Below are 19,280 nucleotides of genomic sequence, written 5' to 3'. Positions count from 1 at the left end.
ATGGCAGGGGCGAAGATTACATGATTTTTTGTGTACTGGGGAAAAATGTGTATTTTGATGTATACTGGGGAAAAATGACTAGCGTCCTACGCTCATGAATTAATGATTATTTCATAGTACAAAACTGTACTTTTAGAAAATATAAAAACATGAAATAAGTACTACCACAAGCAGTATTCACAAGGGGAAAAAACTTATTGGTGTCTGAATTTAAAAGTTTTAAGCAACACTACTCTGAAGAAACAGCTCTTAATTTGAGTACCATGGACTCTCGCTTTGGGCATCTGACCTCTAGTATATCTTATGCAAAATTATATGTGAACATGCATGGGGCATTATTTTGAGGAAAATCAATTCAGTATTTTCATCAGATTCTCAAAAAGGGTTAAAAACTATTGCTCCATAAATTTACAATCCAATACGACATTAAATATCACTATGAATAAAATAATACCTCACTATTAGACAGTACCTCACTATTAAATTGCTTAAAATTAAAAATTTACAAAAGTAAAGTTATCTAAGTTCTTGTACTAATACAAAATAGAAAGTTTTAATGTGTAAACCAATTAATCTATACAATTTAGCTAGTGCTGACTTTATTCCCTAACTAAATGTTTATCATACCTTTCTCACTAGTAAACTTAAAGCCTCTTGAGAACAAAGGCTATTTGTATTCTCAGCATTGAGAAAAATATTTGGTTAACAAAGCCTTTTAAAATGTTTGATAACAATGAATCAGTGAATCTCAGGAGGCCAAATTTTACCAAATTAGAGTCAATAAGGGACCCCAGTGGGTCAGGCGGTAAAGAAATTGCCTGCAATGCATAAGACCTAGGTTTGAGTCCTGGGTCGGGAAGAGCCCCTGGAGAAGAAAATGGCAACCCACTCCAGTATTTTTGTCTGGAGAATCGCAGGGACAGAGGATACTGGTGGGCTACCGTCCATGGGGTCACAGAGTCAGACACGACTGAGCGACTAACAGTTTCAGTTTCAGAGTCAATAAGAACTGACTGAACTGCTTGCAGTCTGCAACTGTGAAGAATATGAAACATCTTCGGACTTGGAGCCGAAAAATCCTGGTTAAAATCCCGGCAACACCACTTATTTCTGAGTTTCTCTTTTTTCATCTTTAAAAAGATGATTATATGCCTATCTCAAGGGTTACCATGAGGACATTAATAGAGGTAATGCATATGAAAAGCTCAAGTAAGTATACAGTTTTTTTAATCTTGGATTATTTTTAAGTGAAGTTCTTCCTTTTAAATAGTGTTACACATTGCAGAAAACAAGTTCTACTTGTAAGGCAGAAGGACAACTCAAGAAATTATATATAAATATAAAATGGTGGAGCATAGAAAAATTATTAAATAATTTTTCACATAAACCCTGCACAACTTTGAATTTAGGCTTAACTTGAGGGACCCTCTTTTAAAAGTCTGAAATAGGACCTTGAAAAGAAAAGGCACCCAATAAATAATTACCAGCTGATTATTTACTGAGTATGGCCTTTGAGATGAGTTAGTTATATTTTTAATTTAATTGAAGAGGTTTTATTTATCCACAAAATATTTATTTATACTATTTTATTTATAAATATTTTATTTATCTATCAATTATTTGTGCACCAACCATCTAATCATACTTGAAAAACTTTTGGTAAGGAAAGGAAATTACTAGTGCAATAAAGCTAAACTCAGGCACACACATATTAAGTTTATTCCTATGAGATATTTATAATATATCAGACAGATTCTTGGCATTTGTACTTTACTTTTCAACATGTTTACAATAACTTACCAATTTGGCTGATGAGCTGCCTGAACTGATCAAGGTAGCTTTGTCCCTCTGGGGTTATTCCAAGTTTTCTGATGCCTCGATTGAATTTTTCTGCTCTTTCAAAAGGATACTACAGAGAAAATTTGAAGACTGCCATTGTTAATAAAGACTCCTAAAACATAAAATACCCACCAAATCAATCATACCAGTATCACTGTTCTAATTTTGCATTTCCATTGTGTTCAAAAAAACAATTACTGAATTTAATGACAAAAAATTCATATATAGCACAAAAACTACCAATATTCAAGGTCAATATAAATTAAATATTTTTATATTAAAGGGAATAATTATGAATGCCACCAAACTCAGGTTTCCCATTACCAACATTGGTCTTCCAACTGCTCTATCAGATAGATAAAAGAAATCAATTCCTCCTAGAAACATCTGTTCAGAGATTTGTGAAAAGTTTCCATGGGCTGAAAAGTATTAGGGGCTTACATAAAAACACACTCCTTCCCAAACAACACACATCAGCTGAACTAAAATTTCTAGCTGCCATCACCGATAAAAAATGGTTTTTCAAGTCTTAGTCAATTAAAAAAAAAAAAAAATTTTAAATCATTCCTTTTATATGAGTAACAAATGGAAACAATTCTTATACAACAGCAGCACCATTTATTTCTCTGAACATTAATTTCTGATTCAATAAAAATGAGTTAATGTAATTTCCTGATAACTAATCTGTAATTTTATTAATTATTTTGCTGCTCTGACACTGAAAAGAATGAACTAATATATAAGAGGGCTAGAACTAGGTGATGCTTAAGAAGAGTAATAAAAACAGGTCTGGATGTGGCAAATCAAACATAAAATCCATCCAAGCCTGCTGCTTTCTCTACCCACACGGCTATACGTGCCTCTGTACTGTTAACACTTACAATTCTTCACTTCGCTACGGGAAAAGTCAGTCCAGAGGGCGAAAGTAAAATAGCATTCTTATAAATTACTGGTGGGATTGTCAACTGGTGCAGTATTTTTACAGTACTTGGCAACATGTATCAAAATTTTAAACAATCATATTCTTTGCCCTTTTCCTCTTCAAGGAATCTGTCTTTCAAAAACAGTCCCTAACACACAGAGATAAATAGGCAAGGATGTTATCTGTAGCACTGTTTGTAGCACAGAGAAATCAGAAGCTACTGAATAACTATTTCTCAGTAGGAGGTTAAAGGACTTACAATATGCATCTTTACTATCAACTCTGCAAAAGAACAAGGTAGATCTATGGGTACTGATATGTGATAAGCACAGTGCAAAACAGTATGCTTAGCATCAGTCCATTTTTGTTAAGGAAAAAAGCAGTATTTGTAATGCACAAATACATGTTAATCCACAGACATCTGGAGACTTCACATGACACTGTTAATAGCAACTGGCCCCAGAAAATGGAATTGGGAGAAGGCAGAAATGAAGGAAAACATTTAGTTTAAATGTTAAACAATACACTGTTTAAATGTTTCTGCTCTTGCATTATTTTAAAATGAAGAAAAGTAATACCTGGTTACATTCATCATTTACTTTTTGCTTACACTTTCACTTACAGAGAATGCAAAGGGTAAGAAATTACAAGGGAAAATACAGATAACTGGAAGTCAAACCAGGGAGTTATGTGAAAAAGAAAACAGAAATCCCTAGTAGAGTAACTCATAATGAATTTCAGCATAAACATTTGCTATATAGGCAAACACTGAAGTTATTGAAGGTTTGGTTCAAGACCGAGGAACAAGGCAAATACTGCAATGAAGTGAATCACATTAGTTTTTTGATTTCCCAGTGTATGTTTTCACCGTACTATAGTCTATTAAGTATTCAATAGCATTACATATAAAAAATAATATACATGCCTTAATTTAAAAATACTTTGCTGCTAAAAAGATAAGCAGCATCTGAAAACGCAGGTCTGCCACAAACCTTCGATCTGAACAGCGCCTGCGAGGCACAGGGAAGTAAAGCAAGCGGTGGCAGGGACGCCAGTGTAGTCAGTAGCGGAATCAAACCACCTTTTCAGAAGAATACGTAAAAGTACCTTATGATCGTTTTGGTCCTTGATTTCCCTGAAAAACCGAATATCTTTAATCAATCTGGATTTGATATGTTCATCATACATAAATTGGCTAAATATATAGAACTTCTTTTTCAAAAACTGGTAGGTGAAATTGACCTATAAAATTAAAATTGGAAAAATTAAATATAAAACTTAACTTCAAATCAGTAGTACTAAATAAAATAATCCATTTATAAAGTCTAATTCATTCTGGACCTGAGATAAATGAAGTTTTTATTGCCAAAGTTTATAAAACTTTCTAAAAGCTCCTCTTAAATATTTTTATGACACAAAAAAAGAAATTTAAAAACAGAAAATATAGTCACATAATAATACGACTAAGAGCTATAGTGAGAATCATAAACCAGATTTGCTGACACGCTAGGTTTTATGTCATAAACCACACTCAGGAGATTATTACCAATGCACATGAGTGAACTGATACTAAAGTAAAAACATGGTGCTCTTTGACCTTCCCTAAAGGAAGATGGTAAACATTCAATTATTCACTCATAAACATTTTAAGCACCTCTTGTGTGCAAGACAAAGCACCTGCTCTCACGCTAGACGCTGCCCTTGTCACCATCAAGTGTGTTCTGGTGGGAGTGACAGGCGTTTTAAGACAAGTATAATACATGCTAAACAAACTAGGAAATCTCAACTGCAATAACCTGTAAAATGAGAAGTGCAGGTGTTTTGAGACTGGATTAAAAGGTCCTGATCTAGACTTAGAAAACATTGAAAAAGTAGGATTTGAGCTGCGATTAAAGTCAAAACAAGATTAATTCTGACCCTCAGATGAAAGCCTTGCATTAATTTCCATTCCCACCACCTTCAAATATTACCAATTATTTTGGCATATGTAAGCCCATGTTAACAGTCTTCATCACCCAGTTATGGAAATGGGTGCTTTCTCAGAACTTCTTTCAGCTTAAAACACTGCTTTTTCATGATCTCCTCAGTTGTAGTAGTTCTTAGAAGATTATTACCCATCTTAATAGTGGGTAAATCTGTCAATCTCTGATCTTATTTTTTCTGTGCTCAGCTCACCATCACCAGACATCAGGAATTTACATTTATTAGTGTGGTTAACTGAACAGCAGCTGTTTCTCCCACCAGAGTACAATTACTATGTAAGCAAGAAATGTCTGTTTTTCTCATCTCAGCACCCAGCACAGTGCCTGAGACATATAAAATACAAGCATAATTACATTTGTTACATGAATGCTTGAGAGATGAGGTCAAAGAAGAGTTTGATCCTGAAAGGTTCAGAAATCTCTATGCAGATGATTCCTGACTTGAAATCTGAAACTCCATTCATGTCTCGTTTGTCTCCTGGTAACCACTAACAAAGAGCTCCAACCATATTACTTATCAGGTCAAAAATAGCTTCTCCACTACACTAAAAATGGTCCTTTGTAACCTTCCAGTCATGTAATTTTTCCTTATTCCCTTACTCCCAAATATGCTTAATAATATTGTACTATTTAAACATTCGCATTATTCTTTCCTCAAGGAGAAACTGTGACCTGAAAAGCAGGTAAATCTAAAGATTTCTCTTTTTCCCACAGAGGACAAATAGCATATAAGCTCAAATGATTCATTCTCTCACATGACTGCCCATTTTTAGGAAGATCTGAGATATTTTTAGCAAATTGCTATTTTTAAGGGTATCAAATAACTAGTAAGTGCTCTCCCCCAAAAAAGAGCACGTAAGTGTAAAGTGTTAGTCGCTCAGTCGTGTCTGACTCTTTGCGACCCTATGGACGGTAGCCCTCCAGGCGTCTCTGTCCATGGAATTCTCCAGGTAAGAGTACTGGAGTGGGTTGCCATTCCCTTCTCCAGGGGATCTTCCCAACCCGGGGATCAAACCTGGGTCTCCTGCATCACAGGCAGACTCCTCGCCTGGTGGCAGAGCCACCAGGGATGATGTTAAACAAACTATCAGTGATTTGCTTTCAAAAGTAACTTTTCAGACTGTCAGCCAACCCACATAGATATATATTTATGCTGATGTCTTCAAATCTCCAATGTTACTCATGATGATGATCTTGAGATGGTAAGACATTCTAAAGTGCCTTTTGAATCACAAAGCTTCCATTTCCATCCCTAACACAACTTCAGTGCCAGATATTTCAATTACACCAAACAGAAAAATGGAAATTCAGGTGTTATGAACAGGTAATAATATGTATTTATCAGAATATTCAATGAAAAAACTATTTTTAAACTTCCAAACTAAACAGCAGCATCAAACATCTGTACAACGTCCCCTCCCAGAAGCTTCTTACTGTTGTATTCATGATTCCTGTGCCATGGGTTCGAATTGAATTAGCAATATGTCGAATATTAATAGTGTTCAAATGTTTGTTATTACTTGTTCGTTCAATAAAAATCTGTAATAAAACAAACACAATCCATAGCAAACACTGGTCAGTTAATCTAAGAATTTTAGAACTCTATTTTATTAGAGATAATTGGAAAGTCATTCAAGAAGATAATACAGTCAAAGCAAAGAAATAAACAAGATCTCTAAACAATCATTGTTTCCTTTATTTTACTTTCACTGCTAAGAATCAATCCTTTGCCCCCAGCCTTTCCTACTATACATGCACCCACATTAAAAATTTTTTTTTAAACTTACTCACTTGATTATTGAGATTATAGAGGTATCGAGATACAAATATATGAATGTTTCTCATAATTTCCAAGACATCCAGGCCCTACAAAACAATCCACATATAAGTTCTATTATTATTAGTTTAAAATAATCAAACTTATCAATATAGTAACTTACTGCTTATATTAAGTCACCCAATATTTTTAAATTATTTTAAAGAACTACAGAAAACATACAATCAAAGGTTAGAAGAGGCTTCTGACACATACAATTGGGACTAACTGCTTGGGGAAATCTGACTGTTATACCTTTTGTGTAGACAGGAAAAGTTAAAACTTCAAAGATCAATGACTCACAATCATTTCCCTACCACTTCTGAGAATATTTGTCTTCCCAAGGAATTTTTTCTATATTTTTCAGAAAGTAAATTAACAGTCAGATTCTAAAAGGCAGCCAGAATATGTGGTGATCTCTAAAGTATATACTATTTTTCAGGCACTGTGCAAGGTCCTTTACATGGAATTCTTAAAAAGATATTATTCTTCTAAATTCCACAGCTGATCACCCTCTGCTTTTTCAGTCTTTTATTTTTACTGAGGCTTTCAATGGCTAAGTTAAAGATCTCTCTTTGGTAAAGGACACATTGCACTTAAAAATGTGGACTATTTTCAAGTACCTTTTGATATTGATTTCTAACGTAATTCCACAGTGATAAGAGAACAGACACTGTATGACTTCAGTTACCTTTAGACCATGAAATTTTTACACCTTGTTTTTTATGTCCCTGGATATGTTCCAGTGTCTCCAGGTTTATAGTCTATGGGAACTTAAATAGAATTTGTATCCTGCTATTGTGTGAAAATTGTATAAAACTTAATTATGTTGAATTGATTCATAGTGTTTTTCAGGTCTACTATATCCTTCTACTTTTCTATTCATTTTATTAATTTTTGAGAGTCTGATAAGGAAATGCCAACTAAAACTCTTAATTGATCTACTTAAAAAAATAATTGCAATGTATAGTGGACTATATGTAACTTTGTTCTGCATTTTCTAAATCTCCTATAAATGTGTTACTTTCATAATTTAAAAAATAAAAAAGGAGGAAAAAAATAAAATTCCACAGCTGAAGAAAATGAAACTAAGAGAGTTCTGCAAAGTCAAAGAGCTAGGAAGAGGCAGAACCCAGGGATTTTAGAAAGTCTAATTCCAAATCTTTATGCTTCTTTTAATTATACTAGACTACCTTGAATATAAGGACTTCTCAGATGACTCAGTGGTAAAGAATGCAGGTTTGATTCCAGGGTCAGGAAGATACCCTGGAGAATGAAACTGCAACCCACTCCAGTATTCTTGCCTGGGAAATTCCAAGGACAGAGGAGCCTGGTGGGCTACAGTTCATGGGTTCATAAAGAGTAGGACAAGACTGAGCGACTGAGCTTACCCATATGTACCTTTAATATACAAGTTACCTAGTAAGAATCCTTCAATCTTCAGTGATTACTCTAACATCTAGTGAAAGGTATCATGTAAACTGTTCCATAGCTTTTCTAACTGGGACTCAAAGTATTATCACAACACCCCTTTGATTAAGTTTTTATTATAGATTTTCTCGCATTTTAATCTAAAAATTCATTTACTCATTATTTTTCTCCCACTAGGCTACAGGTACCTGAGCTAAGACTGTTTCTATTTATTTTTGCATCCCTAAACACACTGAGGGCTTCACAGGAGACTCGGTGGTGAAGTCTGACTGCAAAGCAGTCCATGGGTTCACCCCCTGCGTCAGGAAGATCCCTGGGGAAGGAAACGGCAACCCTCCCCGGTAACACAGCGCAGCGTCCAGCAAGTTTTTGAAAAATATTAATTTTATAAATAAGTGAATGAAAGGATATACAAACTGATCCTGGAACTGACCCCTATACATGCAGTAAGATGAACAAAAAATTATGATTTTCAAATTTTGGAACTAAATTAATGGATTTTAGTAAATATTATATCTGGATTATCTTAGAAAGAATTACATGCAAATTAAATGAAGACAAATCTTTGCATTCCTGAGATACAACCATTTTGCAAATTAGCTTACTGAATTAATAAAGCTAAATATTTTGCACTCAATTTAAAAACAAATACAATTTTATAAATTTAACCATTTTTCTAAGCTATTAAAGCACATATATCTAGTTTAAAATTCTTAACTGTGACCTTGACTAAACTTGTAAAAGTTCAGCAGAAGTCACCTCACTATCCTAATTTGTTTCTGAAAAGCTGTATGTAAATTTATGTATGTACCAAAATTTCAACAAAAGGTAAAGTATAAACATTTGGAAGCATGTGATAAATTCTTTCATAAAGCAAATCAGCACTAATTTTTTATTCTTCTCAACTATGAGGTTTTTTATATAGCAAATATTCTCTTTTCACTTTCAACTTTGAAATATAAACACATACTAAATAAAATTTTTTTTTAAATTGTCTTAGAGAAATACTATTAAGCTACCATTAGACTATACTAACACTTTATACTATACCTGTTCCAAAGTCTGACTAGGAAGATGGGCCTCTGTCATAACCAATCCATAACGCTGAGTTGCTAAATTTCTCATTTCACTGTAAGTAGCCCAGTCATGAAGAGCTACTGTCGTTAGATTGTAGAAAGTCTTGTCTAGGTAGTGAGTTACATAAGCTTCAAAACAAACAAAAAAATCAAAACTTTTTTTGATTCATGATAACAGTAGGAAAGGAAGAAAAATGACACTAAAAAGGAAACAACTTGTCTTTGAACATTAAATTTCTTCCTTTAAAATAAGGTGCTAGGAATGGGACTTCCCTGGTGGTGCAACGGATAAGACTTTGCCTGCCAACACAGAGGACATGGGTTCAATCCCTGGCCGGAAGATTTCACATGCCATGGAGCAACTAAGCCAGTGCACCACAGCTAATGAGGCTGAGCTCTAGGGTCCACAGGCTGCAACTAGCGAGCCATGGGCTACAACTACTGCAGCCTGCGCTTCACAAGAGAAGCCACCGCAACGAGCGGCCCACGCACCACCACGAGAAGCCCCTGCTTGCTGGACTTAGAGAAAGTCCACACACAGCAACAAAGACCCAGTGCAACCAAAAATAATAATAAAAAATGAATTAATTAAAAAGAAACGACTGAGAGCTAAAAAGTGTTCTTTAAATAATAAAATAAGCTGCTAGGAAAACAAAAATGAAGAAACAAAAAGGAATTCAAGAATAAATGGACTAATACAAAGAAAGATTTTTCTCAAGATTTCATTTTTGTTATTTGTTCTTTAACAGAGCAAACACATATAGAATATGACCCTAAGAAGAAAACCAGAACACTCACCTCGAATGTCAATGAAACGATTGAAAAACCGAATTGGATTCAGAGAGAAAAAAAGGGCCAGGTCTTTCATGCCAACTTTGAAAGGGTTTCTGTCATCCAGCTTTAAATGAGTATGCACAGAAAGTCGCAGGTCCTTCTCTATTTCTTTGCACAACTTGTCCAGCAAATGCTATTGAGAAAAGAATTGATATCTTAAATTTTCAAAATGATGTTCCAATTGTATGATTCTTCTAGATGTCCATGTTCTCAGTGTGAAGAGCTTTATACTCAGTACAATGATGAAAAAGCTTGTCAAACTGTCAAACTAAATACTCTCTGGTAAAATACTGTTTCACTGGGAAAGTGAAATTATTTTGCTATCCATTTTAAATCAATGACTTTTTTTTTAACCAGGAAGCAGTCAGATGAGTTCTAATGAGTTCATTAGTATTTTAAGTATAATACCCTAGGAAAGAAAATCAAAAGCTAATGTCTGGTAGTTTCACCCCAAGGAACATGAATATACAACATGAAGCATAAAATTTATATAAACCAGAACAAAGGAAGAAAGAGCCTGAGAACATGCAAGAGAAAAATTTTTAAATGCTTCCATGTAATAATTATTAAAAATCACAAAACTCACTGAGCTAACAGCAATGAAATTAATCATCTTTTTTGGTGTAACATGGGGTTCTAAATACTGACCAAGACATGTACCTTATTTTCTAAATATGAATATTCAGCACGAGAAATTAGATTAAAAACCTCACATTTTTAGCAAACCTGAGTAAGATTTATACTGTAAAACTTATTTTTAATTCCTTCCTCCATATAAAAATAATGCTGGCTGAAAATATAGTTTTAAAGATAGCACTGTTTACAACACACACTTCATTAGAACAAGGAGAGATGCAATTAAATTGTTACACAAGAAACAGGGTTTACTTTTAAATATAAAAGATTTCAGTCATTAGCTCTCAAAATGAAATTCAACATTGATAGTTGTCTTAATTGTATTACCATGAGCAGCAGACAGTATTCAAACCAATTGTGCATTTGCAGTCTTCTAATGAATAGGACTTTAAATTCAAATATACTACTTACTAAAGTAAAAGAAAAAAAAATTCCAAATTCCTAATCTGGATTTCTATACAAAAAATTAGGAATTAAAGACCAATTAAGCACAACAGTGACAGTTCCTTTGTTCTAGACAGTGATTTGTAAGTAAGAATCATAAATTTGTGAAAGTCTGCTTCAACCCAAAAAGTTTTTCCAAACACTGCATTCCAAACACGTCTTAAGCTTTTCAATCTCAAATGTTACCTCATTTAAAATTTCCATGATTTCCTTGTCATAGCAATCCAGAAGTATTTCATAGGACTCCAAATGCCTCGCATGCATCATGGCAGGTACGCAGTCACGTAAAGCACTGAACATGTACTAAAGAAGAAAATTAGAAGGTACATGAATTTAGAAAAACTACATCTCTAAATTATATTGCAGAAGTCACCTATCTTAAAAGACAAAGCCTCAATCTGAAGGCTGTTTTTCTACACATGACTATCTTACTTTCCTAAGTTAAGAGTTGAATTTTATTCTCTAAAGCATATACTAAAACCAAAAAAAAAAAAAAAAAAAACACATTAACTAATCCTTTTTATCTTGAGCATTCAAATACATTCATTTCCATAGGAAATGGAAAGATCTGAATACCTTGCTGACAAATAAGTCAATTATTTTGACACAAACTAAAACCCAGTGAAATGAGAATGATTAGGAATAAGAGAAGAGTTATATATTCAAATTAATTTGTATTAATATAAAATTTATATGCATAGCACTGTTAAAAAAACAGCACCAGTTTTTAAATGGTTTATTAAATGATCTATTTTAAAATTAATTAAAATGGTTTGACAGTGAATTTAAAAAAATGAAGAAATAATGTTCTTTACACTATTCTTTTACTTACATGTAGTCTGGCTGCATCAACAGCATTTTCATATACGTCATCTAAATAAATTGGGAAGACAGCTCGATGCCAGTATAGAAAACAACAGTCACATTGTGTCTGGACTCTACAATGTAAAGCAGTCATCAGTGGTACCAAAAGGGAAGCAACCCCCCAAAATAATGAAAAGAATGACATTACATACTGTAAAGGTAAGAGTGTCTATTCATATCTGTATTCCCTATATAATTTAACTCAAAATTAGCACAGAAAAGTCATAAAATAAATATTCTTCAAATAATGGTAACAAAACAGTCCAATATCTGACACTGTCAGAATTTTATAAATGCATTTTAGTTTTAAAGCATACTTAAAAAATATATAACTTTAATTAAGATAGTTTAAATTTTCAGTATTATTTGATATGACTAGACTTACAAGACCTGCACCACATGCACCATTTTACCTGTCTCAAAGTTGAAAAGGAAACCTTTCAAAAAACTGTGACCAAAACAGCAACCACAAAAACCAGTGGCACTCAACCTATTTATTATCTTTGCCAAGTGACCATTTCATGCTTTATAGGGCAACAACTTGATCATAAATATCTTATAGTGAAGAAAAGTTCAGTATTTCTCCCATGGATAGAAAGTGAAATGCCACTAACTACAAAAATCTGAGCTTCTCCGAATAACAAAAACATTATGCTATAAATAGGAGCGTTAAATAAAAATTGTGCAGTAATCTTAGTTCAGCTGGAAATCAAAATTCAGAAAACCCATTTTCCTCTCTAAGAAACTCAATGCTTATTTGATAAAAAGAAAACAATAAAGCCACAGGAGTTATACAAATAAGCCTTCCAAAAATGAATCCATCTTAGTGATTGTCTAACCAACAATGTAACTCAAATTCTGTCCCAAATAAAATTATGGAAGACCATGTGAGATGGCTCTAAGTCTCTCACAAGTAGATGAAGGCTTGTTACAAAGCAGCAACTGAGTCCATCAGAGATACCCATCACAATAAGCACAATAGTTCCAGAGTCTGCCAATCCTCTAAGGGCTATATCACATTTTTCAAGTGAGATCTTCCAAAAGCTTCATCCTTACTACAGAAGACAAGTAAAAGAAATACGAACCCTTGTCAGAGTCTCATTCTAGTCATGGCACAGATGTTACAAGGAGGAACCAAAGGTCTACCTAGATTATATTCCTTCTATTGCTAGCCTATTTAAAAAAAAAAAAAAAAAAAAAAAGCCCTGATGTTTCCACCACCCGTATCTTTTGTTACCACTGCAGACCCCTACTTACCTTTCTCGAAGTTCACTGATAAGATCCAGCTTTTTCATGACTACTTGAAGTGGAAAGAGTTCTTCATCTTTAAATGTTTTCTATTAGGGAGGGGAAAAACACAGAGAAGTTGCACTTGAAGGACAGGTTTCTTAAGTCAGTAAAAAGGGAAGTGTGAGGTCTCATTTTTACCCTGTAAGTAACAGCAATCCCTTACCATCTGTGTGCCCACACTCAGCGCCAGAGAAACAATAAGTCGTCGCTGCTTTGTGCTTGGTCCATTTAGAGTGTTTTCAGCCAAAACTAGAGCAGAGAGCACATCAAGACGCTGTTCACTATATTTTTTGTCAGAAATTACTCTTTTCTTAAAGATAAAAGGAAACAGGACAGAGCAGCTTTAAATTTGAGGCAGTAACAAAAGACTCATGAGGAAAAATTTTTCAGTTATCTTTTCCATGATTCAACTTAACAGACAAATACTTAAAATACTTAAGAACAGAGAAATACTTTCCCTGTTCACTTCTTATGATAATGTCAGATGCTTTATTTCCATAAAATTCTTGCTGAGCACCGTCAGAAACAGCAAATTACTAGGCGTATCTCAAAGTTACTTTATCAATTTAACAAGGAAATAATTTAAGAAAGACACATTATTCTAAAAATGCACAGTATGTCCTTTTTTAGTAGAACTGTGTTAATGCTGGAAATTCAGGCTAAAGATAATCCTGATCACTCTCAGTAAAATCATGGAATACCTTGGAGATAATAACCGAGAATACTGTGGATAAACAAGTTTAACCAGAAAACACAAAACAACAGGACGGCAAACCAGAAAGATAATACAGTTGTGCTTTTATACCTTGGCCACAGAAATAGCATTCAGAGCCTGATGCTGGAGGTGCTGTGTTACATGTGAGACCGAATCAGCCACAACCATGCTTCTCCTGTAGAACATATGCTCTATCGCCTAAAACAATCAGAAGTCATTCTGTGAGAATCAACTTAAAATATTTAGGCACAATTCTAGAATATCCTTATGACTTTGGGCCTGGTAAGAAATTTATAAATGAGATGAAAAAAGCACTACCATAAAGGGTAAGACTGGTCAATTCAACTATATTAAAATGACAAATTTCTGTTTATCAAAAGCCACTATAAAGAAAATTAAAAGATAAACCAATGTATGAGAAAATACCTGCCACACACAAAGGATTAGTACTCAGGATATGTAGACACCAAACGAAATAAACACTTTTTTTAAAAGGCAAATAATTCAACAGATACCTGAACAAAAGACATGAAAATATTTTTCACAAAAGAAACAGTTAATAATATTTGAAAAGATATTGTCATTAATCATCAGGGAAATGTTAAGTATAAAGTCATCTATAAACACTAATTCATAAATACATGTGCATACACACACAAACAGTTGATAATACCAAGGTTGGCCAGGTAGGGAACAACAGAAATCTAATATATTGATGGAGGAATGTAAACTGATGTTAACTACTTTGAAAAATAATCTGGCATCATCTTAAAAAGCTAATTATATACATAGCATAAAACCCAGCAATCCACTCATAGGTTTATAACACCTCATAAAAACTTCTGCACAATTATACCACAAAACATAAATACAAGAATGGCAACATGATTTAAAACAGCAAAAACTGGAACAACCCAGAAGTCCAACCCCAGGAAGACGACACAGTAATGATAATTAATGAACGACAGCTACTCATTCCAACATGGGTGAGACCAAATAAAAAATTCTGATTAAAAAGAAACCAAGACAAAGAGTACATAAGACATCACTCCATTAGTACAAACTTCAAAAACATTTATAACTAAACAATGAGTGGTTGATAAGTTCAGTCATATGCCACAAACTGAAAAGAAACAAGGGAATGATAAAGTTCAGGACAGTGGGTCCTCCGAAAGGGTAGATTAAGCAATCTGGGAAGGACAAGACAGGGGGCTTTGAAAATACTGGTAACATTCACTTTCTTAAATGGGATAATAGATTTTTAACTGTTTATTATTTTTAAATTATGCTTACATATTAAATAAAAGATATACATGCATTTATACATATATACACTTCTGCATTTGCATTTTATTAAAAATAAATAAAATAATATCTTAAAGGAAAAAACTGCTAAAAATCTAAAGACAAGATCTCCAAACTATCTTTATTTCCTAAGCAAATCTAAAGCCACTATTAACAGAAATTCACTAGCAAATCTTTAGCTCAAGTTTTACAAAAAGCTACAAGTAGGCTCTCCTGCCTATGAGTTTTATTTTTTTACTTAAGAGTATGCTAAGAAACATTTTACCACATTTTCAAAAGCAATCAAATCCCAAGATTACAACACTTCCTCTAAATTACAAAATACAGAGCCTCATGCTGACTAGCTTCATATGCATTTTAATGCTATAAAATATAACGTTTCATGTGTAGTTTTTAAAACTCATGCAACACACTTAGAACTTTCATGAGTAAAACTACTAATATTTTGACTAATCTTTTCATTTTCCTTTTTTTCTGTTTAACTACATGTTAACTTTTAATAAAGTTTAAGTATATTGGCCACTCACAGAAAATTATTCAGAAATTTCTGTCACTGGCGAGTTCCTTTATCTAACTGAGAGACAAATACATTCTCATAATTTTTTATACTCATAATCATGAAGTCAAACCGTACCCCCCCAAATCCTACTCTATGCTCAGATCATTTCTCAATTATAATGGCCAGGTAAAATAATCCAAAACTTACCTTGAGAAGTTCAACAAGCCTGCATAATGCCTTAACTGATGTTTTGGTCATTGGCTTTTGCATGGACATGTAGAGATTCATTGTGGTTTTAATAATGGTACTAATACTATATGCATATAAAAAGCCCTATAAAAAACCAACATAAAACATCACTTAAAATCACAATAAAAGGTTTCATTTCTTCAAGATTTCATTCTCTATGTGATAATAATCCTTCAACTCACCAATATCTAATGTTCCTAAAGTGCATTTAAGATTTTGAAATACTCTTTACACACAGTATTATACATGGTGGTGAAGTTTCAAAGCACCCCTTTAAAGTTATGTAACCTATCACATATTGGAAGGTTGGTCCTATTGACATTACAGTACATAACTGCAATTAAAGAATTGTGAGCAATGTATATAGGAAGCACTAAAAAAAATTTAGTGCTAATAAACCCAAAGAAAAAGGACAGAATACAAAACAAGAAAAAGGGTATTACCTCTCAAATATATTTTCATTTAGCTCCAAGAAGGACACACAGAAACAGAAGAGTGGAGATTCCTTGAGTTTATAAAGAAGGACCAAAAAGAGATACATGTACAGTTTAGAGATGAACCTAAACTATATTATTGCGAATATATCCAAGGAGTCAGGGCAGCAGTTATATGCCAGTGATTCTCAACCTTTTCCTCCACCTCCACCGTAAGTGACAGTGGCTGACTAAAGGAATGACACAATGCAGGGAGGGGAATTTCTGTGAACCAGTAACAGCTCTACGGTGAAGAGATGCGACAAGTAAGAGGACTAAGAAATCAGAGAGCAGGTCGCTTCCTAAGAGGTGACAGTAAGATCAGAGCTTGGGCTGTGCATGCAGGAAAGAGTCGCAAGTCTTACCTGTCAGCTACAGGCCTGTTACACCAGACCCTGAACAGACTGTAGCACTGGGCAAAGTCAGAAAGCAAGAGACAACGAACAGGGAGAGCTAACGCTAAGGCGGGCAGAGAAAGAGGTGGGAGGGGGCAGAGAGGTCACGAGATACTATCACCTCATTCCCAGACGGTCATTAACTTGTGAAGGGTACACAAGAAGGATGTATTTTAAGCATCTAAATGGGGTGGGGGAAGGTCTGGGGTCTGTTTCTGTCAATGGCAGAATAGATAAGTTGGACCAACCTTCCCATATAAAACAACCAGAAAATCTAGACAAAACATTTTTTTTTAACTCTTGGAAGATATTAAAGAGCTATTAAGAAAATAAGGAACCACAGAGCCACCATAGGGAGAAGACAGAAACCCAGAGACATGAGCCCGGCATTTGAGGCTGCTTTCCCATAGAGGCATCTGCCCATTCCAAAAGAGGATAACAAAGACAAAAGCCAGACATATCTTTCAGGATCCCTGAGGATAAAAATAGGAGCTCATGGCCCATCAAGGAGAGGAGGGAGTTCTGCTATATCAACCAGGCTCTGAGTTGGTATTCTTAAAAACTACCCCCAAAAAGTAAGGGTGAACTAGAAAAAACAGCCATCATACAATTTAGGTCCCAATTTAGATCATCTAAACCCATGACTGGGCTGAGGTAATCTCAGTTACTAGTTGTGCTAGACTAATGTGTATAGGAAGCAAATATTAAATCCTCTGTGGAGGAAGAAAAACAATACCCAGATCTTCAAATTATGTCTATAGTTCTATATACAATTTGTGTTATTAAAAACCACCAAGCATACAAAGCAATAAGATATATCCAAAAAACAAACAACAAAAAACAGACAATAGAAATAGCTAGATAATGCAATTATTGGACATGGGCTTCAAAGTAATTACACTGAGTATGCAGAAGGAAATAAAACACAAAATTATTTCTGAAAATTGGAAACTATAAAAAAAAACTGAAAATTAATTAAGAACTAAGAAAAAATTTTAAACGTCAGTAGACAGGTTTAATAGTAGGTTAGATGAAGAAATAATTAAAAAAGAGACTAGAACAGGAACAGTACTTAAGGAGTTGATAACTGAGAATTTTCCACAAATTCCAAAAGCTTTACAAATCCCAACTAGCAAAAACACATAGAAAACCTCATGTAGTTGCATCAAAGTAATATTGCTTAAAAACCAAAAAGCAAATTTTATAAGCAATCCAACAAAGACATATATTGAAAAAAACAGCAAAACTGACAGCTGTCTTCTCAACAAAAACAAAGGAAGCCAGAAAACAATAAAGTTAAGTGAAATTTTAACAGGTATTCCACAAGTAGAAAGATGAGGAGATGCAAGAAGGATAAAAAGCAACAGAACAGGTAAATATATGGGTAAATCTAAATGAATACTATTAAAGACAATAGTAACAATGCCTTATGTGGTTTAAAATATACACAGAATCAAAATACATAACAGCAGCACAGGTGAGAAGGGGTAAATAGAATTAAAAGGACTTAAGAGCCTTATACTGTCTGGAGAGTGAGCTACTCATTTATATTGGAGCTTAATGTTCAACAATGTATCTTAAAATCTCTTCAGCAACCACTAGAAGAACAGTAAAATATTGAATGAAAGTAACAGAAGGAAAAATAAAATAAATAAAAATAATTCAAAAGAGAGCAAGAAAGGAAAAGAATACAGACACAGAACAAGTGAGACAAATGGAAAGCAACTAATCAGGTGCTAATTAAATATGAGTATCAGTACTGACATACATAAAAGAGTTTCATTGGGGAGAAATATATGTTGCTTAAAGGAGACACACATTAAATAAAGGAGCCAAACAGGTTGCAAGTAAAAGGATGGTTAACACACGGACCTTGCAGACAGACCTAATTAAAAGAAAACTGGTACAGCTATGTTACTATCGCACAAGAGACCTATGACAAAAAGCATTACCAGGTTTGCTGTCAAAAGGTTTGACTCGCCACCTCTAACAATTCTAAATGTTATGTGCCTACTCAGTCTCAAAATACATAAAATGAAAGTTGACGAAGCGACAAAGGATAAATAAGACAAATCTATAACACAGTGGGAGATTCCAACCCAATTAATTATCTCAGTAACTGACAGAATATTCAGACAAAATAACAAACAAATATGATCCTACTTGATATGTATAAAATACTATAACCAACAACAAGCAAACTACATTCTTTTTAAGTGTACATGAAATGTGTGCCAAAGTTGTCCATAGCCCGATCCACAATGCAAATCTCAACAAACTTCAATACTGAAAATATTTTCATACTGGGAGAAATCAGTAATAAAATGGTAACTAGGAAATCCTCATGCCTTTGGAAATGAAGAATTCTATTTCAAAACAATCAAGAGAGCAAAGTAGAAATCACAATAAATTTTTTAAGTATTTTGAAGTAAAGAATAATACAGATACAACACATCAAAACTTACAGGATACAGCTAAGAAGTCAGGACTTGCATGGAGTGTAGATTTGC

At 33.8% G+C, this 19,280-nt stretch overlaps 1 protein-coding gene across 4 annotated transcripts in view; it reads right to left on the bottom strand.

The window, feature by feature from the left end:
• Positions 1 to 19,280, bottom strand: part of WASHC4 (WASH complex subunit 4) — a 56,689-nt gene that overhangs the window by 18,099 nt on the left and 19,310 nt on the right. For all 4 annotated transcript variants that reach the window (XR_010663475.1, XM_065938347.1, XM_065938325.1 and 1 more), the window contains exons 15-26: positions 15,861 to 15,986; positions 13,940 to 14,047; positions 13,298 to 13,444; positions 13,102 to 13,181; positions 11,813 to 11,918; positions 11,167 to 11,283; positions 9,865 to 10,033; positions 9,041 to 9,195; positions 6,535 to 6,609; positions 6,178 to 6,282; positions 3,869 to 4,003; positions 1,801 to 1,909 (exon numbers count right to left, since the gene is read on the bottom strand). Coding sequence is in view for 3 of the 4 variants with exons in the window: in XM_065938347.1 (XP_065794419.1) it covers positions 1,801 to 1,909; positions 3,869 to 4,003; positions 6,178 to 6,282; positions 6,535 to 6,609; positions 9,041 to 9,195; positions 9,865 to 10,033; positions 11,167 to 11,283; positions 11,813 to 11,918; positions 13,102 to 13,181; positions 13,298 to 13,444; positions 13,940 to 14,047; positions 15,861 to 15,986 (1,432 nt within the window). In the remaining variant the exon portion in view is untranslated. The remainder of the gene's footprint in view (positions 1 to 1,800; positions 1,910 to 3,868; positions 4,004 to 6,177; positions 6,283 to 6,534; positions 6,610 to 9,040; positions 9,196 to 9,864; positions 10,034 to 11,166; positions 11,284 to 11,812; positions 11,919 to 13,101; positions 13,182 to 13,297; positions 13,445 to 13,939; positions 14,048 to 15,860; positions 15,987 to 19,280) is intronic.

Source organism: Muntiacus reevesi, chromosome 1, assembly GCF_963930625.1.
Source record: "Muntiacus reevesi chromosome 1, mMunRee1.1, whole genome shotgun sequence".
In the NCBI taxonomy this organism is placed as follows: Eukaryota; Metazoa; Chordata; class Mammalia; order Artiodactyla; family Cervidae; genus Muntiacus; species Muntiacus reevesi.
This window is presented reverse-complemented; position numbering and strand designations above follow the sequence as displayed.